This window comes from Plenodomus lingam, assembly GCF_022343315.1.
Source record: "Plenodomus lingam strain CAN1 chromosome Unknown contig_14, whole genome shotgun sequence".
In the NCBI taxonomy this organism is placed as follows: domain Eukaryota; kingdom Fungi; phylum Ascomycota; class Dothideomycetes; order Pleosporales; family Leptosphaeriaceae; genus Plenodomus; species Plenodomus lingam.
The window spans coordinates 319,050-343,341 of record NW_027093932.1 but is presented as its reverse complement, the minus strand read 5'-3'; the positions used below and the strand labels follow the sequence as shown (position 1 = coordinate 343,341).

The 24,292-nt window shown below is 52.7% G+C and overlaps 8 protein-coding genes across 8 annotated transcripts; 3 read left to right on the top strand and 5 right to left on the bottom strand.

Moving 5' to 3' along the window:
- Positions 1-159: 159 nt before the first annotated feature.
- FOX2 (bifunctional hydroxyacyl-CoA dehydrogenase/enoyl-CoA hydratase fox2) lies at positions 160-3,618 on the bottom strand. Its single transcript, XM_003834044.2, has 4 exons — positions 3,109-3,618; positions 2,627-2,963; positions 1,141-2,568; positions 160-1,082 (listed from the first exon to the last, which is right to left on the bottom strand). Exons 1-4 carry the CDS (start codon positions 3,268-3,270, stop codon positions 295-297), a joined length of 2,715 nt encoding a protein of 904 aa, XP_003834092.1. The 5' UTR covers positions 3,271-3,618; the 3' UTR covers positions 160-294.
- Positions 3,619-5,895: 2,277 nt separating this feature from the next.
- On the top strand, positions 5,896-8,701 carry IAQ61_002209 (uncharacterized protein; the record flags this gene model as incomplete). Its single annotated transcript, XM_066095448.1, has 8 exons — positions 5,896-6,041; positions 6,099-6,404; positions 6,774-7,053; positions 7,107-7,331; positions 7,389-7,602; positions 7,777-7,847; positions 7,898-8,037; positions 8,554-8,701. Coding segments are annotated over 8 exons (1,530 nt in total), but the record flags the coding sequence as incomplete, so codon positions are not given.
- Positions 8,702-10,764: 2,063 nt separating this feature from the next.
- On the top strand, positions 10,765-11,841 carry IAQ61_002208 (uncharacterized protein; the record flags this gene model as incomplete). The annotated part of the gene is made up of 1 exon (XM_003834039.2): positions 10,765-11,841. The coding sequence occupies one exon, from the start codon at positions 10,765-10,767 to the stop codon at positions 11,839-11,841; it is 1,077 nt and encodes a 358-aa protein (XP_003834087.2).
- An 874-nt stretch (positions 11,842-12,715) lies between these two features.
- Positions 12,716-16,914, top strand: IAQ61_002207 (uncharacterized protein; the record flags this gene model as incomplete). The annotated part of the gene is made up of 4 exons (XM_066095447.1): positions 12,716-14,515; positions 14,571-14,961; positions 16,278-16,814; positions 16,856-16,914. The coding sequence occupies 4 exons, from the start codon at positions 12,716-12,718 to the stop codon at positions 16,912-16,914; spliced, it is 2,787 nt and encodes a 928-aa protein (XP_065954283.1).
- Positions 16,915-17,782: 868 nt separating this feature from the next.
- IAQ61_002206 (uncharacterized protein) lies at positions 17,783-19,308 on the bottom strand (the record flags this gene model as incomplete). The annotated part of the gene is made up of 7 exons (XM_003834036.2): positions 17,783-17,918; positions 17,984-18,038; positions 18,142-18,359; positions 18,452-18,620; positions 18,684-18,828; positions 18,882-19,068; positions 19,119-19,308. 7 exons carry the CDS (start codon positions 19,306-19,308, stop codon positions 17,854-17,856), a joined length of 1,029 nt encoding a protein of 342 aa, XP_003834084.2. The 3' UTR covers positions 17,783-17,853.
- A 502-nt stretch (positions 19,309-19,810) lies between these two features.
- Positions 19,811-20,160, bottom strand: IAQ61_002205 (uncharacterized protein; the record flags this gene model as incomplete). The annotated part of the gene is made up of 2 exons (XM_066095446.1): positions 19,811-19,989; positions 20,118-20,160. The coding sequence occupies 2 exons, from the start codon at positions 20,158-20,160 to the stop codon at positions 19,811-19,813; spliced, it is 222 nt and encodes a 73-aa protein (XP_065954282.1).
- A 986-nt stretch (positions 20,161-21,146) lies between these two features.
- Positions 21,147-21,656, bottom strand: IAQ61_002204 (uncharacterized protein; the record flags this gene model as incomplete). Its single annotated transcript, XM_066095445.1, has 2 exons — positions 21,147-21,322; positions 21,494-21,656. Coding segments are annotated over 2 exons (339 nt in total), but the record flags the coding sequence as incomplete, so codon positions are not given.
- A 1,166-nt stretch (positions 21,657-22,822) lies between these two features.
- On the bottom strand, positions 22,823-24,180 carry IAQ61_002203 (uncharacterized protein; the record flags this gene model as incomplete). The annotated part of the gene is made up of 2 exons (XM_003834034.2): positions 22,823-23,767; positions 24,139-24,180. 2 exons carry the CDS (start codon positions 24,178-24,180, stop codon positions 22,823-22,825), a joined length of 987 nt encoding a protein of 328 aa, XP_003834082.2.
- Between the last annotated feature and the right edge of the window lie 112 nt (positions 24,181-24,292).

Below are 24,292 nucleotides of genomic sequence, written 5' to 3'. Positions count from 1 at the left end.
AATACATCCGGATGTTCAACAATATACCATAGCGTGAAATGGGATCGTGCGTGAGGGGGGTGAATATCGAGCATGTAGGGACCGGATAGAAGCACACAAATGTCATCACACACAAACAAAAACAAAACCATACCATTATCCACAAACGTCTCAAAACTTTAAAAACTCAACAAGATTACTCCTACATAATATATACACAGGACCTCCAAGGATAATAATGCTCCCTAATAAACACTCGTCCTCCCCTCCCCCCCAAAAAAATTCCACACTAAACCACCCGCAAAACCCTGCAACCTACAACTTACTCCCTCCACCCAACAACTCGGCGCCAGCCCCCGAAATCGCCAACTTGCCCGTCTCCTTGACCTTTGTCTGGAACACAATCGTGTTCCCCGTCTTCCACATCTCGGTAACCAGTGTCTGGCCCGGAATCACGACACCGGCAAAGCGGACCTTGATATTCTTAAACGGCCCAAATGTCTGCAGCACGTGCTTGCCGCTGACGCCGAATGAGGCGAGGCCGTGCAAGATGGGGGTTTCGAAGCCGCCAGCCTTGCTGAATTTGGGGTCGATGTGCAGGGGGTTGAGGTCGCCCGAGAGACGGTAGAGGGCGGCTTGTTCCTCCGACGTCTTCTCCTCGATGACGACGTCCGGCTTGCGCTGGGGTGGTTTGTGAGTCTTGGTTGCGGGACCGCGGTCGGCACCCTTCTTCTGGCCACCAAAGTTGCCAGAGCCGCGGATGAAGACTGTGCTTTCGTTGTAGAAGATCTCCTCGCCCGTCTTTGCGTCCTTTGTGGTGGAGCCGTAGACGACGAGGCCGGCGGCGCCCTTGTCAACGACCTCGACGAGTTTGGGGATGGCGATGAGTTTGGCTTCGGTGGGGATGGGGAACTTGCGTATCTCGAGGAATTGCTCGCCGTGGAGGAGCATGCGCGGGTCGAAGTTGGGCACGATGTCGTCGAAGTTGAATGGGGCTTCGGCGTTGAAGGGTGGAATGACACCAAATGTGGGAATCACTTGGAAGTTCTCGTCGCCTTCGTAAACAAAGGGCAGGTCAGTACGCTTAGCGCCGATTCCGAGGTCTACACGTAATCGTTAGTGAAAAAGGTGGCGGCATACACACAAGACTAAACAACTTACTGTAGAGAATGACATCCCTCTCAGTGTACTCGAATGGAGTTCCCTCCGACTTGGCAGCCAGAGCCTTCTTTTGAGCCTCGAGAACCTCCTCGTTGCTCTTGTTGGACTTCTTCTCCTTCTTCTCCTTCTTGCTGGTGTTTTCCATGTTGGCCATGATGGACTTGAGCCCACTAGCATTGTCATGCGGGTTGTCAGCACGACCATCATCGAAGTTGGTGATGCGCTGCCATTGCGCAAGGACAGCCTCAGGGGTAAGCTTGACATCAATGGGAAAGCCATGACCGCCCGTTCGTTGCCACCTGGTCTGCGCAAACCAACCCGAGCCCATCTCGTACAGTCCACCGGTTGGCTGGGGAGCCTTGTCGGAGACGAGGAGGACAACGAGAGGAGCATTGAAGTCGGGCTTGAGCGCCTGAACGACCTCCTCCGGCATGATGGAGCGGGTCATCTGGGTGCCAGCACTAGGAGCAACGCAGTTGACGAAGATGTTGTTCTTCTTGCCTTCGAGAGCAAGTGACTTGGAGAAACCGATGATCCCGCACTTAGCCGAAGAGTAGTTGGCCTGACCAAAGTTGCCGTAGATACCGCTGGTCGAGGTAGTGTTCACAATGCGTCCGTACTTTTGCTTGAGCATAAAAGGCCATGCAGCCTTTGTGCAAGAGTAGGTGCCAAAGAGATGGATCTTGTGGATGATGTCCCACTGCTCATCCGTCATGTTGGCAAATGCCTTGTCACGGAGAATTCCGGCATTGTTGATGAGGATGTCGATGCGTCCATAGGAATCAATGGCAGTCTTGACGACAGCTTCGCCGTTCTGGACATCGGCCTTGTTTCCAACAGCCTCTCCACCGAGCTTCTGAATCTCCTTGACAACGTCATCGGGATTCACGAGATCGTTGACAACAACCTTTGCACCACGCTTGGCCAATTGCAAGCAGTAGAGACGGCCCAGACCAGCGCCACCACCAGTGACCAGGGCGACCTTGCCCTTGAAGTCGAGCTCCTCACCCTGGGGGTTGGGTGGCAGCTGCCTGGCAGTCTCGAGGAGCTCCATTGGGTTTAGAGGGCCGTCAGGGTGGTCAGCCTTGGAGAAGTCAACGATATCCTTCCACCTCACAGCAACAGCGCTAGGAGTCAGGGTCTCGTCCGTCTTCAAGATGGCACCAGAGGCCCGCTCCCATCGCAACTTGGCAATGTGACCACCACCAGCCTCGAATATTCCATTCGTCTCGGTAGAAGACTTGTGTGTGAGGACGGCGACGAGGGGAACGATCCACTCCGGCTTGAGCTTCTCGAGCACATCGGGAGGCATGACCGTCTCGGTCATTCGGCTAGCGGCGATTGGGGCAATGACATTGCAGAGAATGTTGTACTTGAGGCCCTCCTTTGCGAGCGTCTCGGTAAAGCCGACAAGGGCAAGCTTAGCAGCTATATCAGAGGTTAGCATAGTACGTGGGATGCAACTCTTCTCTTTCTCTACACGTACCAGAGTAGTTTGTCTGGCCGAATGAGCCGAACAGACCAGCAGCGGAGGCGGTGCTAATCAGGCGTCCATACTTTTGTTTCCGGAAGTAAGGCCATGCGGCCCTCGCGCACTTGTAGGCACCCAGAACGTGGACCTTGTAGATGAGGTCCCAGTCCACCTGCTTCATGTTCTTGAAGCTGACATCCCGTAGAATACCGGCGTTGTTGATGAGGACATCGATGCGGCCAAAGGCGTCAATGGCCGTCTTGATGATGGCCTCTCCATTCTCGACTGAGTCGTAGTTGGCGACCGCCTTGCCGCCTGCGGAGCGGATCTCGTTTACGACTTTGTCTGCGGCCTGTTGGATAGTGTCGTCGCGTCAGCCGTTGTTTCTTCGCAATGTTTTCCCTCCACAGAACCAAGACATGTGACACCGGCGACAAACGTCCAAAGCGTCATAATGCCAGTCGTGCCAAAATCCCACCAGGAGAATGCAAACATACCGACGAACCCGCGCCCTCGCCCTTGAAGCTAGCACCAAGATCATTCACCACCACGCTCGCGCCGCGGCTGCCGAAGAAGATGGCATATTCGCGACCAAGACCACCGCCAGCACCCGTTACCACGACGACCTGGCCGTCATACCGCAGATCTTGCGAGGCCATGTTCGCTTCTGTTCGCTTCTGTACGATTATACGCGCTCACACCCTTTGTTGTGTGAATAAAAAAGCGTCTAGCTTGCTGCCGTCTGGTGAAGGGCAGATGAACAGGACCAAGAAGAAATGGGAACGAGGGTATGAATGAAGAACCCGTAGAAGAAACCAGTTGGGAGAGACGAGTGATGGAGGAAGATGGGGAGATGGGGGCGGAGTAGTTACGATATATGTAGGGTATACACGAAGACGAAACCGGCAGATGGGTCGCACTTTAATGCCACTCAGCTTTTGCTATGTTGCGCCAGCCGAGCATGTCGATGACGGGGACGCTTGGCCTGCTTTGCCTCGGTAAGTCGAGGTTGGCGGTAACGTGACTGTGGAGAACGGCCGAATGCCCCAGGACCCACAACGCCCTCCACACGCTTTCACATGCCACACCAACACCAGGCGGTAGGGCAGACCAGGGCAGACCAGGACAGACCAGAACAGGACAAATATCCTGCCAGACCAGCACTGTCACAAGGAAATCCCTCGTTCCTCGACCGTCATGCCATCAGATGCATCAGATGATGCAAAACCCGACGACGAGCGTGGTGTGGGGATGGGAACGAAGATACCTACATCCACCCATCCCATCCCATCCCCTCCCCTCCACTCCCCCGTTCGATTCGAATGTGTATTTCTCTTTTCCCATTTCAAGTCGGCGCAATACACATGGTTGGTACATGCTTTGTTTTCGGTGGGGCTGGGCTGGTGCTGGCTTCTACCCACCATACGGTACACAGTTACCGCCCTGTCCCGAGGCTCGAGGCCGTGCCATGGGTACCATAGTTACAAGTACCATAGTCACAAGTTACAACAAAGTCTTCCTTAAGAACACCATGCATGGGTTTTGTGTATTGGATTAGATGCGCGCCTATAGCTATGGTGCTTCGGACTGGATATCATAGGTAGACAGAGCTTGATGACTACCTACCTACTCTACATGATGTCCACATGGTCACTTAGCAGTAGTATTTTCTTTAAGAGCGCGACTCTTGGACAATGGGTACCTCCACCTTTAGCTTTGCACCAGAAGAGCAGACGCCACTTCACAGATGCTGAAGAATTCCAATGAATTCAGACTCATTACTAAGAATGAAAAAAAAATGGCTGTCTGTCTCAACCCCAACCCCAGATTACTACGGTAGCTATTGAAAGTAACAACCTTGGAGCGTCAGCCTCATGCTTGGCAGGCCCGCGAGGTCTGGGTACCTACCCCCCCATTTACCGGTACGCTTTGACATCATGCCAGTCCACATTCGGTTCAGTCTCACGATGCGAATTTCGAATCCGACGCCGTTCCTACATTGCAAAGACTTTCTAGAGAGAGTGCCCATGACCATCCCGAGCCTCTGCAAAAATTTGCAGACACCCTCCAAACGAAAGAGGCCGCCAGCGATCCTGTCGACTTCAACGTCACTCTCAACCGACCCCGTCTTCCGACCGCAATCGCAGCTTGAAAGCTTCACATTCCTGCCTCGAGAGCGTGGAAGAGTGGTTTTAAAGCATACAACATCTTTGACTCTCATTATCCTTGGATGCGAGACGCACGACGATAGCCAGTCACTATTGTGCAATGGCCAAGCAAGACGCCAGTGACTGGCAACGCCTTGTACTGTCACTAGCTCAACAACTCGTCTCCAGTCCTTGCCAGATCTGCCCCAACCCGTGCGTCGTCTTCAGGCATAGAAGACAGTGTTTGGACTCGTTCATCTGACCACAAGGTTCTGCCAGCGCTTCATGCACTAAATGTCTGAAAGAAAAAGTAACCTGCTCGAGCTTGACACTCGGTAATGAGGCCCACTCGCACTTCCTACATGTACACTTCCTCCACTCGATCGACCAAGCCGATATGCGAATTCGAAGCCGATAGAGTAGGCTCATCAATGATCATGATCAATCAACCATGTCCCCAGCCGGGGTCTCATACACAATCTTTTTGCTTGTCTCTTTGCTACATCAGCATACAGATTTCAGTCATGAGACTGTAACGCTCCACTCTAGGACACCGCCCCTATGGCCTTGATACAGCGACTAATGGGCATCATTTCATGAGTCGTGCTGGATGGCTTCGAGAGGTTACGCTGGGTTATCACGTGTGGGGTGGGTATGCCCCTGATGGCTGGCTCCCGCTCGTATATGCTGTGAAACAGCTCTGTGCTTTTCTTGCTTCGCGTTAAAATAGCGAAAATTCAAGAAGCTGCGCCAGCAGTGCAACTTGTCAACTTTCATATTTTCCATGGATTGGCGCTTCAATGTTGCATTACCTAGTGGCATCCTGCCCTAGATAAAACTTGTACCTCTTTGACCTAAATGGAGAGTCAGTCGCGCCCGTCCAGCTTACTATGTCTCGGGCTCAACGGTGTACATGGTATAATGAATGACCGCTGATAGTCCCTACCTGACTTCCAACTCCAAGCGGCCGAATGATGCTAAACTCAAAAGGTGACAAGCGCGATCACGACAAAAGGGCTACCGGATGAAGAATGGCATTTGGCGAGCCATGGTGAGCTTATTGTCCCGTCGAAGCGCATTTTACTGAAGTAAGCTTCATAGTTTAGGTTTCTGTCCATTTATCTTTATCAATATCAGGATTTCCAAGGGGCTTTGATGAAGTGTGTGACTATGAGTAGCCCACAGCAAAAAGCCTCATTGTCTTCATACTGTCTGCTTTGCTTGAAATTCAACAATGGCGTGGTGGTGTCTAAAGTTGCTACAGGTCATGCGCATCCTCATGAGTGCGTGCTATATCCATGTCAGCGTGTTCTTGCGTATGGTAATCAAGGGCGGACTAGCTGTGTTATCGGCCCATCAAGCGTCCGATCGGGTTCTATTTGCTCAGGCTACGATCAAAAGTACTCCCAATGGAAATGGAGGGCCATTGCCATCTCGACTCGAGTGTGCCGAAATCGTACTGCCCAAGCAGACCAGGGTGCGCAGCAACCACAGCCGCTCAGGGGTCATTTGGTTCGCTGTGACCCGCTTGTGCTATTCGCTGAAGAGGCGGTGTCCATAATTGTCCATTGGGCTAATCCCGGCACTCCGGCATGCCGCATACGAAGAGAGGCAACAGATCATTGCACTACAAAAGTCGAGTCGTTGTAGAGGAGATCAGATTGCCGAAGAGGGTCAGGCAGCCCTTGAGTATCTTTGAGCAAAAAAATGCTGCAACCCTAGACTTTCGTAGGATCCGTGTTGCAATAGGAATCATAGCAATACTGGCAATGCTCCAATATGAGTACATGGTCGGCCATATAGTGGGCGATTTGGACCAGTGACGTTTGCATTTCGCCACGGGACGTTGCTTTCGCGCATGGCGTCTGTCGAATCGTGACAAGTAGCCCTACGCCTAATGGAGGCTGCCACACACAGGTTTCTGACATACTCCAAGTCAGTCCGATGCTTCACACTAGGTAATCATTCAACGATACTAGATACTCTTACTGTCGAACAATCGTCCAGTCAAGAAGATTATTGTTGATCATGAGCACGGATACGGAAAGGGTCGACGTACTTGGCAGGACTTTCCAGAAAATCTCCATCGATGATAGCATTTACTTCGCGCCTGTCGCTATCGACGATCGTGAGGAAGATCGATTGGCCGCTCAGCATGACATATTCTCAAGGCTTCTTGGGGATAGGCTTATCACCCGCAAGATTCCCCTGGCAGACCCTCGCAGAGTCCTTGACTGCGGATACGGTAGCGGCGACTGGTGTGTGCAATTTGCCGAGGAATATGAGGAGAGCGAGGTGCGTAAGCTTTAATCCTTCTTCTCGAACACTTCCGGTACTAACCCTGCCAGGTGACTGGCGTTGACATCTTCCCTTTGCACGTAGCAGATCAACCCGAGAATTTGACGCTTTGCGGTTACAACCTGAACGATCGTCTTCGAGACCCCGATGTTTTCCAGGCCCGAGCTTACGATCTCGTACACTCCCGATTCTTGTGTCCTGGCATAAAAAGCAATAGATGGCCGTCGTACATTGGTGATATAAAGCTCTTGTTGAAGCCAGGCGGCTGGCTCCAGGTAAGCTGCAGCCTCGAGTTTCGTCTGGCCGTTTGCTGAGAGGACTGACCACCACAGATGGTGGAGTACTATCCCTTGATCCAGTCTGATAGTGGAAGACTCACAGAACAAGCTGCCGTGAGACGTTGGTGGTTGGCTTACGAGAGCTCTATGCGGAGACTCAACCGAGATCCCAGAATAGGCCGCAGATTACAGCAAATGATGGCCGAGAAGGGCTACCGAGATGTCCAGGTGGAAATCGAACGATTGCCTATAGGCGGTTGGCAGTCAGGTATGTAAGCATCTTCGTCGTGGCTTTGCTCGTAGCCAATGATGGTGAAGATTCATTTGTCGTTTTGCTGTGAAGAGTCCAGATAGTTACAGGGTAATGGGGTCATGTTGATGAACATGGTGTCTGAATTTGGAAGGCCAAGAGACGTTGTCGGCTGCGTTTACTGATAGCTAGTGATGTGTTCCAAAGCTAATGGTACCTCGGCAGATCCTGTCAAATCCAGTATTGGTAGAGATGCGGTAACAGTATGCGAGGCTAATTTTAAAGATACTCTGTTATATACTAATGTGCTCAGATGATGTCCGATCTTCTCGAATCACTTGGTCTCTGGCCATTTACCGCCAATCTCGGCTGGACTGCTGCCCAGTATGATGATCTCATGAGTGAGATTCGCTCAGAGCTTCAGAATGAAGATCTGAAGTTGTACATTGATATGTGAGTGTTGTTGATGGTGTCCTAGGGCTGCCACTGAGACTGCTGACAGATACGTCGCTCGAGGTCGTCGGAGTACCGGCGGATGAGGGGTCCCTCTACGTTACGGTGCGACTATCTGTCCTATATTCTGATAGGAAGTGCGAACCGGGCTCTTGGATAGGCTAGTCCTTTCTCGTTTTCGTGATCGATGCTAGAAGGACGCATTTTTTGGTGTGGAAATGGCTATAGTTCTGTCCTTTGATATCATGATCAGCGACAAAGCTCACAGACTTCTCATCGTTCTCACATTGTTCGTGACCTAGCTGAAACACTCACTGTGGAATCAATCCTGACTGGTTCAACCAAGGTGCCGCTCTCATAAGGCTATTGCTCAAACTCATGGGACGTAGACTGGCGTCCCTCACTCGGCCCTGTCCTAGGTGCCTTGCTGATACGGCTTCCCCATGCCTGTCGTTGTCCTAGGGCAGACGCGATAAAATAACAGCAGACCTCTTAAGCTTGACTGAAGGCGGCCAGTTTCGATCAGATGGATGGGGTGTATCCCAAACGTGATGTCAGACTAGCTCAGGTAGTGCTCGACAGCGGAACTACCCCCAGAAGCTCCATGAACATTCCCGCAATCATGCTCGACGCCACCTATCGACTCAATTTTCGCGAACTCTGATTAATAGCGAGGACAGCCGTCGATTAAAGAGTTGGTCAGGACACTCGCAGGTGTGCATACTAGCACACTGTCCATGACGAACATGCGCTTGGACTGGCGGCAGGGAGATGGGCGCAGGCGGGTACGACTAAGTCCGCCGCTGACAAACAAAGTTCATGGCAAGAATTTCGAACAGTCGACAAGAGATGGAAATAGGGTGAAAGAGAGAGAAAGAGGGAGAGAGAGAGAGAGAAGAGTGCGGGGTCGAGTGGTGCCAACTTAGTTTGGTCCCTGAGTTTTGATTCCAAGCATAGGTAGGTACGATACGGTAGTTGAGTGACTCGAGAGAAGGAGCTCCCCAAACTCACCTCCACCTCCTGGATAACGAGGTCAAAATCCAGAATCAGCTCTCCCTGTTCCTTTTTCTTGGCTGGCCGTGATGGGGCAATTCGCGCAGCTACATTTTCAGCCCTTGCATGATTGGTAGTACCTATTCCTTCACCCCAAGCCAGGCCACCGGCAGACTGGTAGCGAACGCGATCTTATGGAGACACATGGCGCGTTCATAGACATCCTTCACGCCTTTTCCACAGGCTATTAACTACAGCAAATCACCGGCCTTGCCAGCACTAACCAGGGGTCGCAGCAACCCAAATTAACAAGAGCTCACCCTTTCATTCCATCATCCTCTCCCTGGCACTTTCAACCCAACTGGTTCTCCATCACCGTTGAAACCTCAACCTGCTGCCTTCTGAAGCGGTTAGGAGTATCCACCAAGCGTCGCCGTAAGGCTTAAGCGCGTGCATGCCGGGGAAGCGGGATCCCTTGAAGACACACGCACATACCGGTAGATAGCCTAACAGAAGTGTGACACGGCGATGTCGCCGCCGCCCGCGATGTTGTCCTGATCTGCTAGCGATTCGGAAACATGTGAACGGTCTCGCTTACCGTAATAGGTACCGGTATGGCCTTCATTCCACCGCCATCAGAGGCCATTGCCATGCTGGTTCGTCCAGTCCAACAAAGTATATACAAATAGTTCGCTCTTCCATCTATCTGGAGAACCAAGCGCAAGGCATACACAACGTTGAACTGGTCCGATCTCAGTAGCGCGTATTGACCGAAGAAACACCGGGGGTCCTTTCGCGCCTTTACATCCTTGAGTCGCAACACATCGATGCGATCACGATCATTCCCCCCATTCAGCCAGGGCCAAGTCTCTCGGGATCATTCTCAAAGCAAGCGCTGCTATGGCAAGCGGTCCTTTTGCGGCATTATGGGCTACGGGATTTGATCGCTAAGGACTGCCTTTAAGTCTTTGCACATGAAAGCTGCTAGACGGTCGTCAAGTCAACAGGACGGTCCTGCCGACATCCGAACTGTTGCATTTTACCATAACTCACTCCTCAAGAGTAGGTACCGGTAGGGTCCATCCTTTGGCCTAGGCTTGGCAGATCATGCTGTCTGTGATGGCTATGATGACATGACAGGATAACATCACTGTTCGAGGAGAAGGATATACTTACTTGCATAGGCTTATACCTTCCTATACCGCTCTGATTCAATCATTCAAGATTACCTTAATGGATATTCAGGGCAGTATTCATCGAGCCTACCAATCCGCATCCTCAATATGTCAATCATCCCCGAAGAGAACCACACCGCCAGCCTGTCGCACAGCTCGACGATCTAATTTTCCGACAGTTTCCCTGTTGTCCCTCCACCATGCACACAGCGCTTTTCATCCTTGACGTTGAGGCTGCCGGAATATTTATTTCTATGACGCGCGCCTTTTAGCCTGAACCCGAAGATCTAAGACCAAACACCGTTAGCTCTTCACAATCGACATCCTTCTCGACCATCTTTCGCGCTTGCTGCCCATCAATGATTCCCCGCAAGCCAGTCTCAAATGTACCGTAGTCATAGATTACTGCTCCTCATCCCAGTCCGGACTCCGCATCGCCGGTTGAACAGCGTCTAGCGCCCGGCAACGGCTCCACCGGTCGCCGCCATGCTGCAGGTACAAATACCAGAAGCTCGCGACGTGAGGAGAGATTCCGATACCCAGGGTCTCAAAGCTTACCATGAAGTGTGACTGGACGGCGAAGCTTTTGGTCGCCAATTTGGCATTTGCAGTGAGCGATGCACGACGAGCTGCTCAGACATGGGAGGAGGGAACCTTCAAGACTCTAGTCACATTTGGTGACAGTTTTACGGACGAGAATCGCTTGGGGTACTTCATCAACAACAACGGGTCTGCGCCACCAGTAGCCTGGGAACAGCCCATCGGCTTGAGAACAGCAAGCGGTGGCCTCACCTGGGCTCGCTATGCCAGCATCTATGCCAACGCCACGCTCTACAACTACGCCGTCTCCGGCGCCGTCTGCTCCAACGAAGTAACCCCTCGCACCTTTTCCACTATCAACGCCCCCTTCCCCGACATTGCAGGCTACGAACTCCCAGCCTTCCTCGCAGACTCCAAAGCCCTCACCCAAAACGGCACACGCTTCTTCACCGGCGAGCCCTCCAGCACCGTCTACGCAATCTGGATCGGCACAAATGACCTCGGCAACAACGCCTTCCTCACCGACAGCCAAGTCGCCGGCAAAACACTCAAAGACTACACCGACTGCGTCTACGACCAAGTTCTCCGTCTCTACCAAAATGGCGCTAGGAACTTCGTCCTACTGAACTTGACGCCCTTGGATATCCTCCCGCAATACGCCTCCCCAGCCATGAACGGTCTGCCCGCAACCCAATTCTTTCCCGACAAACCCCTTTTCAACGCCTCGGCTCTCCACGGACGCATGCAGCAATCCGTCTCCGCGCTCAACGAAATCTATGCCTTCCGCACGCCCTTTGCCGCCCTCGCCGACGCCCGTTATGCAGGTGCCCGGTTCGCCAATTTCGACGTCAATCGCCTATTGGCCCACCTGTACTACAACCCCGCGCAGTATCTAAATGGCACAACGCCGTTGAATGTCCAGGGTGTGCATCGGTTGTGTGATGCGCAGAGCAGGAATTGCACGGTAAGTGGGGATCCAGATAGCTTTGCGTGGTTCGATGCGTTGCATCCTAGTGAGCAGACGAATCGTGTGGTGGCGAGGGAGTTTGTGCGAGTTGTGGGCGGGCTGAGTGAGTATGCTGAGTATTGGGGCTGATAGGTTGGATGCGGGGAGGAGTACGTGTTGAGTTCAAGTACAATACTAGACAGAGTTCGCACTTGAGTCGTTCTCGACTTGGAGGAACAGAGAGGCCAGCGGATTGAATCCTAGTTACACACACTTCCAGCCATCCAATGCTCTTTGCAGCATAGCATCATCTACTAAGCACCGCCGTCACACAAGTGAGAGTGATGCGAGCACAAAAACCCACTCCCATAAGCTGCACCCGTATTCCCATGCCCCGTACAGCGAAGCCCTTCGGACGGCAGTGCACTGCAGAGGCAGCCCAAGAGTCTGGCGCCGTTGCATAGTTCATTTTTCTGCAACAAAATCGACGGACTCCAGACTCCAAGGGCCTCGAACATAAAGCAAGCAATCAGGCATAGCCATGGCAAATATGATGGTGACGGAATAGTACGCGTAAGCGTGTCGTTCAATGTAGCTTGTGGTTGTATGTCATGACTGGGTGATATAGGTATAGGTATGAGCTGAGCTAGCTTCGGTGCATCGTTTGTGGGGCGCGGCGTGCACTATAGATTGGGATGTTCTTCAGATATTGAAAGCCGTTGTCATAGTCACTGTCTCATACCATGGTAGATGTTCAGCCTGCTATGGCGGAGTGAAAGCGATGCATGTGATGAAGATGGCCGGAAAAGGAAAGTGGGTCTGGGGAGACAGGGTCGGAACAAAGGTCTAACTTGACTGAGATTAGCGCGACGCGCCCTGGAGATTCACCAGTTGACGCGTTTCATGCAGCCGACACCCTCTGGCACGTGCGAACCCTTTCAACAAATACAGGGCATCTAGGCTATAGAGCATGAAGAGTGTATATACCATGCCGCAAACCAGTCAATAGCATCATTACCATTGGATGCACAGCTCGAGTTGCACCATGGACGACTCTCCCCGATCTTCCAAACGCAGAAAGATTGACACGCCAAAGCACATTGCCTCTCTCCAGGAAAAGACGAAGACAGCAACGAAAGGCACGCCCAATAAGCCGCAAGGCAGACTGGCCAAGAGTACGACAAAGAGCACTCGAGCCAAGGAGGCAGCAGCCGAGGAAATCGACATATACGATGACATTGAGGGGGCATTGGGTGTCAAGCCTTCGGCACCGAAACGTGCACAACCTCAGACAACATCGCGTGCAAAAGCTTCGAGCAGCGGAGGACATCCTGATGAGCTTCAGGACACTCCCGTGACTGTTAAACGAGGCAGAGGTCGGCCCCCAAAGGCACAAAGCGCAAGCCGGACTGCCTTTCGAAACACTGTCACGAGGTACAAGGCTGGATCAGAGGCAGAGGCAGAGGTCGAGGTCGAGGTAGACACTCAGGACAAGCTTGCTGAGCAGGCCCCTTCGCCCACCAACCGTTCGAAGACCGCGCGAACACCAGCCAAGTCAGCTCGGAAGCCAGCTGCACCAAGGAACCGCGTCCGTGGGAAGAAGCAGCCGACACCGGGACAAGATGAAGAAACTCCAGCGACACCTTCGAGATCAATTAGGCGACGTCCACTGCCAAAAGCGAAAACTACGGCCATTACAGAATCTGCAGATGAACTTGCCGATCCAGTCCTCGCAAGCAGTCGTAAACGCACAGCAAGTACACGTCGGCGCTCGAATCGCACCGATCACATTGATAATGGGCAACAAGGACATTTGTCTGATATCGAGATGGAAGTTAATGAGTATGCCGACGCCAACAATAACGATGAAGAAGGTGTTGATGGCAATAGTCTCGTGGGTAGCGTCCTCGATCCTACCGAGCCCAGTCCCTTCAACAAGCCTAGTTCAGCACAGAAAGATACCCAAGCACCTCCTCTGATATTCGGTGAATTTGCTGCTGGGAAAGGCTTGGACCTACTCAAGACTATTGTTATGGATCGCATCACTGGTAGACGGCCTTCGCCTCTTGTTGGTCTGGACGACGAGTACAAATCAGTGTACCAGGTTGTGGAACATACCATCACTGCGGGCGAGGGAAACTCGATGCTCGTCATCGGTGCGCGAGGTAGTGGGAAGACGGCACTGGTCAATACAGTTCTGTCAGAGGTCGCCAAAGACAATAGTGGTGAATATCACGTTGTTCGACTGAACGGCTTCATACATACAGATGACAAGATTGCACTACGTGAGATCTGGCGGCAACTAGGCAAAGAGATGGAGGTCGAAGAGGACGGCAGTGGGCCTGGCAAGAACTATGCCGACACGCTTGCAACTTTACTAGCACTCTTATCGCATCCTTCTGAGCACACGGGCGAAGTTACAGATCAAGTGGCGAAAGCAGTCATCTTCGTCATGGACGAATTCGATCTTTTCGCCCAGCACCCGCGACAGACGCTGCTGTACAATCTCTTTGACATTGCGCAATCCAGAAAAGCCCCCATCGCCGTCCTCGGTCTCACCACACGCATCGATGTGACCAACAGTCTGGAGAAACGAGTCAAGAGTCGGTTTAGCCACCGCTTCGTCCATCTCAGCCTCGCCAAAACCTTCACTGCCTTTCAAGAAATATGCAAAGCCTGTCTGCTTATCCAACCAGAACACCTCACCATTGAAGAGCGTGGGATACTAGACCAAGGCATGAAATCCACCCCTCAAAAGAAGGTGGGGACAAAAACAACATCCACCACCCCCTCCATCCTCTCAGAATGGAATACCACCGTCTCTGTAAGTGCCCTCCCCCTCGCAGAAAAATTGCCCTAAACTAACGCTCCCCCAACAGCAACTCTTCCTCTCCTCCACCTTCCTAACTACCCACCTCGCTCCAACCTTCTACACGTCCAAATCTACCCCGAAAACCCTCTCCTCCTTCCTCCTTCCCCTCTCCAGCCTCTCCTCCTCCACCCCCTTCTACCCCACTCCTCCTCTCACCCCTCCAGACTCAAAACTCTCCCTCATCCCCCATCTCTCCACCCTCGCCCTCTCTCTCCTCATAGCCACCGCTCGCCTCGACATCATCCACGACACTGACACGGCAAACTTCAACATGGCATACGACGAATACGTCACCCTGGCTTCGCGCGCCCGGATCCAGAGTGCGGCGGGCGGGGTGAGCGCCAGTTCCGCCCAGAGCAAGGTTTGGGGGAAGGAGGTGGCGCGCCGCGAGTGGGAGGGTTTGTTGGGGTTGGGGCTTGTAATGCCCGTTGGGGTTGGTGCGGGAGGCGCGTTTGGGATGGTGAGGTGCGATGTTAGTCTTGAGGAGGTGGGGGAGGTGTTGAAGCGGGGGAAGGAGAGGGGTTTGGAGAGGTGGTGTAGGAGTCTTTGAGGGGTTTGCATAGTTTTATGATTGGGTGTGCTTGTTTTGCGACTTGGGTGCATGCAGAGGCATCGTAGGTAGCCTTCATATGCATGAATCGTGTCTATCATACGGTTTGTGTAGATGGCATTGTAGGCAATATTCAGAATTCGACACGGCACTTTTTATCACATCATCTTCTATCAGAGCAGATTACAGCGACCAACTACATCTTCCACAGTCCACTTACCCTTTGGCCTCACTCTTGTCTAGTACTCAATGCTGATCAAGTCCATATATGGGGTGCTGGTCCAGTCATCACTGTTCAAGCAAGGCAGAGCCGCAATCTTTTCTTTCCCCTCTTTAGCTGTACCAAGCAGTCTGTGAATTGCAATTGTGAAAAGTGTAATGCGTGTCTACAAAGGAGGCTGATACATGAGCGGGTGCTCCCGCCTCCGAAACGACTTGGGGCAACCTTCCTCGCTTCGACCACAACCTTTCGCCACGTTACCGCGATTATCGACAATACACCTCACCAAAATCCACTCGACCACGTCCAGATGCTTCAAAGCTCCTACGCAATATTCCAGGTCGCAAGACAACGATGATGTGGAACGATGTGTGCAACAGGCATCAGTCCTGATGTTGGTTTCGGAAAGCAATGGCCATCGCATTGACACCCCTTGTAACAAATTGCTGACTTTGCCATTATGCACAACGCACATTCGTGATTGCGTTTACGCTCGCAATGGATATCGTGGGGATGGAGTATAAATACTGGAAAAGGCACATTGCCCAGGTACCGGTATAGCTCGAGGAAAACACTGGACATCATCATGGTTTACCCCGTCGAGGTCAATACATCCTCATCTAAACCCCAATCGCGAAAACGAAGCACAAGCACCGGCCCCTCCCCATCCACACGACACTCCCCCTCACAAAACTTCTCAAGACCCTCTGTAATCCCCCGCAAACCCATCGCAGGAGTACCAATAGAATCTACAGCGCCACACCCACCACCACCAATATCCTCCTCCTTCTCCTCCGCCTCCTCAATCTCCACATTCTCCTCCTCCTCCCTCCCCCTCCGCTCAAACTCCGACTCCAAAATAAAAACAACCCACATCCCCCACCGCCCTCACCGCACCCCAAAAAACAAAGTCTACTTCCTCACCGCCGCAAACCGCACCCTAGGTCTCGAATTCATCCGCCAATTATCCCGCCACCCATCCACGACCATCATCGCCGGCGTGCGCTCCCTAGAATCCCAGAGCACGAATGCGCTGCGCGAGCTGGCGCGCGCAGGGCCCGCGAGGATTCATATTATCGAGTGCAATGTGTTGAGTGCGGAGTCGTTGGCGAGTCTGGAGTTTCGCGTGGCGGAGGTGTTGTCTAAGACGGGGGTGAATTTGGATTTTGTGTTTAATCTTGGTCAGGGGGGTGGTGGTGGTGTGACGGGTCATGGTGGTGGCAGCAATGGTAGTAGTGGTAGTAGTAGCAGTAACTCCACTACCATTACTGCTACCACGACCACTACCACCAGCCTAACCCTAACCCCCACCCTCCTAGCCCCCTACCTCCAAACCCACATCCTCGGCCCCGCGAAAATCGTCTCCTCGCTACGGAAATACCTCGCACGCGGCGCCGTAATCATGAACCTCTCCTCCAGTCTAGCCAGTCTGGGAGCTACATCGGCAGCCGTCGAAACATCGCCACGCTGCTGCGCCGAAAGTGTGAGTCTCGCGGCGCTGAGCATGTTGACGGTGCAGCAGGCGAGGGATTTGCGGGCCGTGGGGGTGAAGGTGGTGTGTATGGATCCTGGGTGGATTAGGGGGAGGATGGGGAAGGCGGGGGAGGGGAAGATGGGGACGCAGGGGGTGGAGCTTGGGGTTAGTGTGGAGGGGATGTTGGGGGTTTTGTGGGGTTTGGGGGAGAGGGATAGTGGGAGGTTTTTTAGGTGGGATGGGAGGGTTGTGGCCTGGTAGGAGGGGGGGGGAGGGGGATGGGAATTGGAAATGGGAATGGGAATTGGAAATGGGAATGGGAATTGGAAATGGGAATTGGAAATGGGAATGGGAATTGGAAATGGGAATGGGAATTGGAAATGAGAATGGGGGGAGAGGGATGAATGTGATTTTGGCACGGGGTTCATGCATCGGTCTATGAAGTCAAAGTCTGCCTGAGGCGTGGAGACGGTAAATATATACCGGGAGTAAGAAAGATTAACCGAGAAGCAGGAAGTGGAAAACGGGATTCTTAATCCACAATACGGCATGGTAACATTCGGGAACCATTGTAGCTGTAGAGGAGAAGAGGAAGAAGAGGAAGAAGAGGAAGAAGAGGAAGAAGAAGACCCAAAAAACACACTATATTAGCACATCGACGCACAACCGGAGACTTGATGAGCACACACATCCATTAACCCCAGCCCAGTTTACTCCCAGACCAGTCCCTAAGTTGTCAAACTCCACATTCATACCTTTAGCTAAATCCACACAAAGCACAATATACAACACGACAGGACTACTCATTCCTAACATCAAATAGCCATGTACGGCATCTCAACGCGCCCCAGCGCGTAATTTTGTCCTTGCTACCCTTCTGCGTTGCTCCTAAACAAATAAAAAAAGAAACCCAACTCCTCGTCGAAATTTTCCCTACTACACTACCGTATACACTGCAGATCCCCGCCTCCAGCACACGTAAAAAAAAAAAAAAAAAAAAAAAGTGCGCACGCATGCACACTTGTGCGTTTCCCATCTTCTTGAATTCACTCAATGTGGTTGATTTTCTTCTTTTCGCTGGCGCCTTTGATTACGCCGGAGAGGTCTACGACTGGGGTGTGTGTTAGGGCTGGGGGTGGTGTGGTAGGTAGAAGGAGGGGGGAAGGGACCACTCACGAGGCAAATCGAACGGAAAATCCACACTCGCCAACATCATAGCGAAAAAGATATACTACCACAATCCACAACATCAGCACCCTCCTCCATCACAAAAGCGGGTCCAGTTGGGGGGGGGGGGGGAGTACAAAGTAAGCACAAGAGCGGCGTATACATACCCAACCAGCGATACACGCCACAAAAGCAAAAGCACCGGCAGCTTCCTGGAGCCGAGCAGCGAGCGCGGGTCTCCCGTTTGCGATTTGCAAAAAAGTACCGGCGAGGAAGCCAAAGGTTGGTGTGAGGCCGAAGAAGATCATGAAGAAGACGATGTTTGTGCGGATGGAGCAGATGAGGAAGACGAGGCAGAGTATGGCCATTGCGATCATGAGGTAGGCTGTGGGGAAAAGGTAGGAGTGTGGTTAGTACGGTGCGGTAGCCCAGTTGCGGAAAGTAGGCGGGGGGGCTCATGCAGGTTTGCAAACGTACCGATACCGACGTTGAAGCCGACGCTCTCGAGACCCGTGCTGGAGGCATTGTTTGGGTCGCGGTAGAGTGAGTATGCGCCGTAGGAGGGTTGGAGGGTTGCGCCGTAGCCGAGCCAGAAGGCGCCAAAGGAGCAGAAGACTATGAAGGGGAATGTGTTGCCGAGGATCCACTGCGAGGGGATTAGGAATTGGGAGGAGGGAGGAGGGATTGCAGGGCATGGTCTGTTACGTACCTCGCCGAGACCACTTAGCATCATCAGTAAGCCGCCTGCGAAATAGTACCATCCGATACTTGCTGCACCGCTACCTCCTGCGCCGCGCCAGCCCATTAGGGTCCAGCTGAGGGGCGTCAGTGCGAGTAGAAAGCCGATGATGCCACTGGGGTTGTTAGTTTTTGATAGTGTTTGGACAGAGGGTGGTTGCAGACTCACAGGGGTGTCGGGTTGCCAAAAGTCTTTCGCAGGTCTCCTTTAACCTCGTTCTGAGGCGATAGGTACAGCTTCTCGAACATCTCGGGGGACATGGAGATGCTGCCGGCTGGGCGGATTTTGTGAACGGCAGCATTGGAGTCGTAGGAGTCATCCAGATGCTGATGGTTATTGTGTCCGTTTGGATAGGCTGAATGTTGTCAGAGGCAGTGCGTGGTGGGCGAATCGCTGATGACATACCAGCGGTATCATCTCTTGTAATTGAGATGTCCTTCTCCAAGGCATTGTTGTTGTCGTTGTCGTTGTCCAACATCCTCGAGATTGATTCGTTCCTTGCCGTTGATACAGCAGACAATCTCTCGTCGCCCCTTGCGGCAGTGGTACCTAGGTGAGCGTCGTTGGTTGGATGCTTTTGTTGATCACCACTCATACCGATCTCTGTCTCACCCGGTAAATAAGCCTGTTGATGAAGACAGAAAGGCAAGGAGGGGTATGAGAAAGCCAACAAAATAGGTATGTACTACTATCGCACGAAAGGATGCTGAATGTTTCAGGGTCGGGAGACTGGGCTGGACTATATGAAAAGAGAGTGAGACTGCGCCACCAGGCCCAGTAAATGTTCCGAGTAGCAGGTCCCAAATTCTAGGGCACGGTGCATCATTCCAAAACAGCGTAGTCACCGGATCAAAGCAAGCGCTCGTCTACGATCATGGCCAAGGCTGAGAGCTGGATATGGTCAATACATCAAACCTGACTCTAGCGTCGGGGGAATATGGGGGACATTAGCTAATAATTGTGCGAAGATGATATTCCCGCGAGCTGAGACCCCGGAAGCGGGCAGAAATGCGAAACGAGTTTTTGAGCTGCAGTACCTAGTTGTTGAGCCCTGGAAGTCGTCGAACATGCAACGAGTCTGAGATAGGGAAGGCTGCTCAGGCCTGGGAGGAGGATGGATGTCCATCACCTACCGGTAACCTGTAAAACCGCGCCATTGGCATGAACCATGGCAACGAGCGATCAGAGCCATCACCAGAAGCACCATCCAAGCCACCCTCGATACTCGGCGTCCAACGTACACGTACCCAACCATGAAGAACCGATCTTGCCCAAACTTTGCATGCATAACCACCACCCGCAATCCATCACCAACAGGGCCAGGGTAAGCCGCAGCGTAGCGATCACGGAGAGGGAGATCTCACAAAAGAGGGGCCTTGACTGTGTTAGACAGTGACCCTTTACGCCGAGACAGGCTTGAGCCGGCGATGCGGAGAGGTGGAGCCATGGATTTCTGGAGAGGCGCTTGCCAAGAGTCTGGAGCGAGAGTAAGAATGCGGGTACGGTAGACGGTGCTGTGTTTAAAATGATCGTCGGCTCGACACGAACTAGGCATGTCGTTGCTGTGTGTAGTAGGGTCTGCGGGGAACCCGGTGCTAAACCTGCGACCACCCGTGACCAGGGAGCTGCTCACGTAGGTCAACCGGTACGTCCTCTACTGTAGCTAACTACAGTACCTACAATCCGGACCTATGGAGGCTGCAGATGTTGGTTACCGACTCTCTCCTGAGCACCACGAGGGGAGTCAAATGCGCTTGTGTGGTGCGACGGATGGCATGCTTGTACCGTGGAGACAACAAGAGGACAGACTTTGCCATGGCAATGGATCCACAGCCAGCCTGCAAGAGGAATGAGCAATGCATTCATTTGAGAAAGACCAAGACCAAGACGAAGGCGAACCTGTCGGCGTCGTGCCGGTGCAGTGAGGAGATCAACGTGCGCGTCCGCGCGGTACTCGACGGGATGCGTGCGTTGGGCGTTGCGGAAGCGCAGTGGGCATGTCGGATTAGTCGAATGATGGACCCATGACCCCCGCATTGCGTGCTGTTCCTAGCGTCAGTAACGTCAAGCATTGCGTGCAAGTCGTGCGTCCTTTGGCAGACAGGCAGACAGGCGGACAGGCGGACAGGCTGGTGGTGTGACCGGGGAGGAGCATGGCGCATGGGTACCGGTAGGAGACTCGAGGACGAATGGCTGCCTTCGTCCGGAGCCTCGGAAGCGCACTGCCTCGGCGGATCCGCTTTGCCCAATGCAGTTCACCATGTTCATGGAGTACTGTTAGATGTGTACCTACTACTAGGTAGGGAGGCTGACGGGAGGACCGGAAAGTTGTCTTGTAATTGTCCAAATCGTGCACACAGTTTGGGAATGGGCTTGCTGCAATTTGGCTTCAGCGTCCGGCACCGTAGGTAGGTATTCCCGTCCACATGAGAACTAACCGTTGGAAAAATGGCACTGGTAGATCAGATCAGTAATAGCAAAAGAGAAATCCCTCTTCGTCCTCGATTTCCATTGTCGTGATACCATTTGCTCCTTTTCGGCGACAATCGCGGCCAGACTGGTACATTTGTTGTACCTAGCCTTACCGTCTCTTTTTTCCTCTTTTTTTTCTCTGCACCATGACAGTTGAAAATTGACGACGGATCCATACTTTTAGGTAAACAGAACGTCCAGATGTCGCGTTGAACCGGACAGGGACCCGCTAGTCCTTTGCTGATGAGTAAATGGCTACAGGAATTCATGAAAGAAGATTCCGGGGACCGTCACCGCCAGACTTGTACCTAGGCTCGGCGTCAAAATTTCAAAAGTAATGACAATGTGATGACGCGTCCAAAGCTCATATGCAAGAAAAGGACGTTGGTACCTAGCAGGACAGGGTGTAGAACAACTGCAAATAGCCTTTCCCTTGCCTGGGTCCCTAGGGTGAAGGGCACGTGTAGTGTCCTATTCTTTGCTACATCACGTAAAACAAGAGCTATATTACGTGCTGTTAACTCTGGTTCGGTAAGGAAAGATTTTGGGACAATTGTCAAAGTTTTTTTCTCCCAAAAAGACGTTGAAGGAACAAGGATTGGACGCACCACCCTAGTCATTGCAGCAATAAGACGCTAGCAGGCTGCTGTGTCATGTGTTCTCTCCTCTCGAACGAAGACGTTCCTGGACAACGCAATGGTCATTTCGCCGTGCACACCGCGTTTTGACGGGCAGTCGGGCCTTGCCTGGTGACGGACGGCTACTGGTTAGTCCCGAGAGATGGGAACGCTGCCTCGACAGAGACGGAGACCAAAAACAACGTTGGTCTCTGCAAGGCAAAAGCAGTTGGCAAGTGGCCCAGTTGCAAGCCCTCCATCCAACCGAGAGTTGTACCGATTCTTCTGTACAGTCCCGAGAACTGATAGCGTCATGTCGGGCGGCCTCGGTCATATAAAGGCTGTCTGGTAGTCGTCAAAGCAGACAGCTGTGCTTGACCAGCTCGAGTTTGGATTGCTGAGTATTGCTACTCCTATACAAAATGTTAGCATTACGAAGCAACAAGTGCTCGAAAACCAGCACATGCGGGGGAGAAGATTGGGTAAGAGATTATCCATGGAGTCGGATCAGGGAGGGTGATGGTAGTAATCAACGTAAGACGCTCACCTCCTGGGTTGGGTCGGGTTGAGTTGAGTTGAGTTGAGTTGGGTTGAGTTGAGTTGGGTTGAGTTGAGTTGAGTTGAGTTGAGTTGAGTTGAGTTGAGTTGGATCCCTGGCCGTCCGCTCATCACTAATCACGAATGTCGTCCATGTGGAACAAAGGTAGCTCGAGTGGTACAGTGGAAGGTTCATGTCTTATGCTTCCTTCCGTATATCTCTCGTGTTTCCTTGTGTATATCGAGCCAAGGTGATGGTCATCGATCATCACTCATATAAAGTGAATCAGGTCGACAGTGTTTGGCTTGGAGCGACAGATGCAAAGCCCCATTTCTTATAGAGTACTGGCAAGAGCACATGTGGGGCCGTGGGTTGACCCGTTGTGGACAGAATTATTGGTAATTGGTATTTACTCTTTAGACGTACCGAGGCATGGCAATTGCTACCACTCCATGCCCGAATCCATCTACAGGCCTCAGACCTTAGGCCCCACCCACTTCCTCAATCACCTTTTTCAGATTGCGAATGTCGTGTGCAAAGCGACCAAGAAACAAGCCATCCACACCTTGGGCAATCTTGGCAAAGGTGCCAGGCCCAGCACTGCCTCCGTACACGATTCTCGTCACGCCTTTTCTTCCAGCCGCCAGTTTTCGTAACTCTTGGGTGACATTGACGACATGGTCCGCATCTGCAGGCTCCCTTGCGCCAATGGCCCACACGGGCTCGTACGCTAGAATGACCTCTTGATCGTCAGGTACCGCGGCCAGCACGGATTCGATCTGGGGCTTGCATTCTTGAATGGCAGTGCCCACCGCAGCAGACGCAACCTCGTGGTGTGTCGTCTCTCCAACGCAGACGAGCGGAATGATGCCGTTCCTCGCCGCAGCCCCAGCCTTTTTCGCAACCCAGTCCTCCGTCTCGCCAAAGTGGGCTCTGCGCTCTGCATGGCCAATCTCGACCAACTTGACCCCTGCCTGTCGCAATACCACGGGGCTGACTTCTCCTGTGTAGGCGCCGTTGTCTTCCCAGAAGGTGTCCTGGGCGCCCAGCAGGATGGACGAGGATTCGAGGATGCGCGCAGATTCGGTGAGCGAGATGAAGTCTGGGATAACGAAGAGGTCTATGTTGGCATTCCAGGCGTCGCCGTCGAGTTGGAGAACACCGCGAAGGTAGGAGAGCGTGGCAGGCAGGTCAAAGTACATTTTGAGCGACACGCCGACCAGGCGGCGGGGTCGTTGTTGTGTAGGAGGCATGGTGGGGGGGGTGAAGAGAGAGGCAGAGGCAGAGGAAGATGCGTACGTGTGTGAGGGCCAGGTCCAATGTGAGTCTCGTGAACAAGCAAAGACTGCAGTGTATCCCGTCACGTCTTCCAGCCAGGTATACCGTCTTTCACGTTCAGCATCAGACGTCTTGATGGCATTGTCGGGCTTACTCAATGAGGAAAGCCGGGGGGGGGGGCGCAAAAGAGGGGGAACATAGAACAGAACCAGGCAGCAGCCAGCACCGCCGACTTTAGGCGAGATCGCAGGCGCAACCGACGGCTTGGCAGGGCATGGGACGAAGCACGGTTGGGCAGAGAGAAGGAGGGAGAGAATGAATGAAAGAAACAAAGAAAGAAAGAATGAAAGAATGAAAGAGTCTGTGTATGTATACATGTGGCATGGATACTATGTCGTTGTGGATAGGTGGGTGTACTCTAGGTGGGGCTGGCTTCACACGTCGGAACGGAGAACTCGACCACACGCTTCACCCACTCCAAGTCTCCCAGCATCCCGTGTCTCCTGTCAAGCTAGAGTACTCTACGCAGGAGAACAGCAGACATGGGCATTGTCCTGGCCATGGCAGCCTACAAAGAATCCCTCCCGTCCCGGTCCAGTGTCTGTCTGCTCAAGAATGCTCTCAAGAATCCCTCCCGTCCCGGTCCAGTGTCTGTCTGCCCACCCACGCTAACC

Excerpts from the sequence above, each read along its gene's own strand:
- FOX2 (XM_003834044.2), bottom strand. The coding sequence starts at position 3,270 with ATGGCCTCGCAAGATCTGCGGTATGACGGCCAGGTCGTCGTGGTAACG. Across the intron at positions 2,569-2,626 it reads CGGCCAGACAAACTACTCTG|CTGCTAAGCTTGCCCTTGTC; the intron begins GTACGTGTAGAG and ends CCTCTGATATAG. Across the intron at positions 1,083-1,140 it reads GAGGGATGTCATTCTCTACA|ACCTCGGAATCGGCGCTAAG; the intron begins GTAAGTTGTTTA and ends GATTACGTGTAG.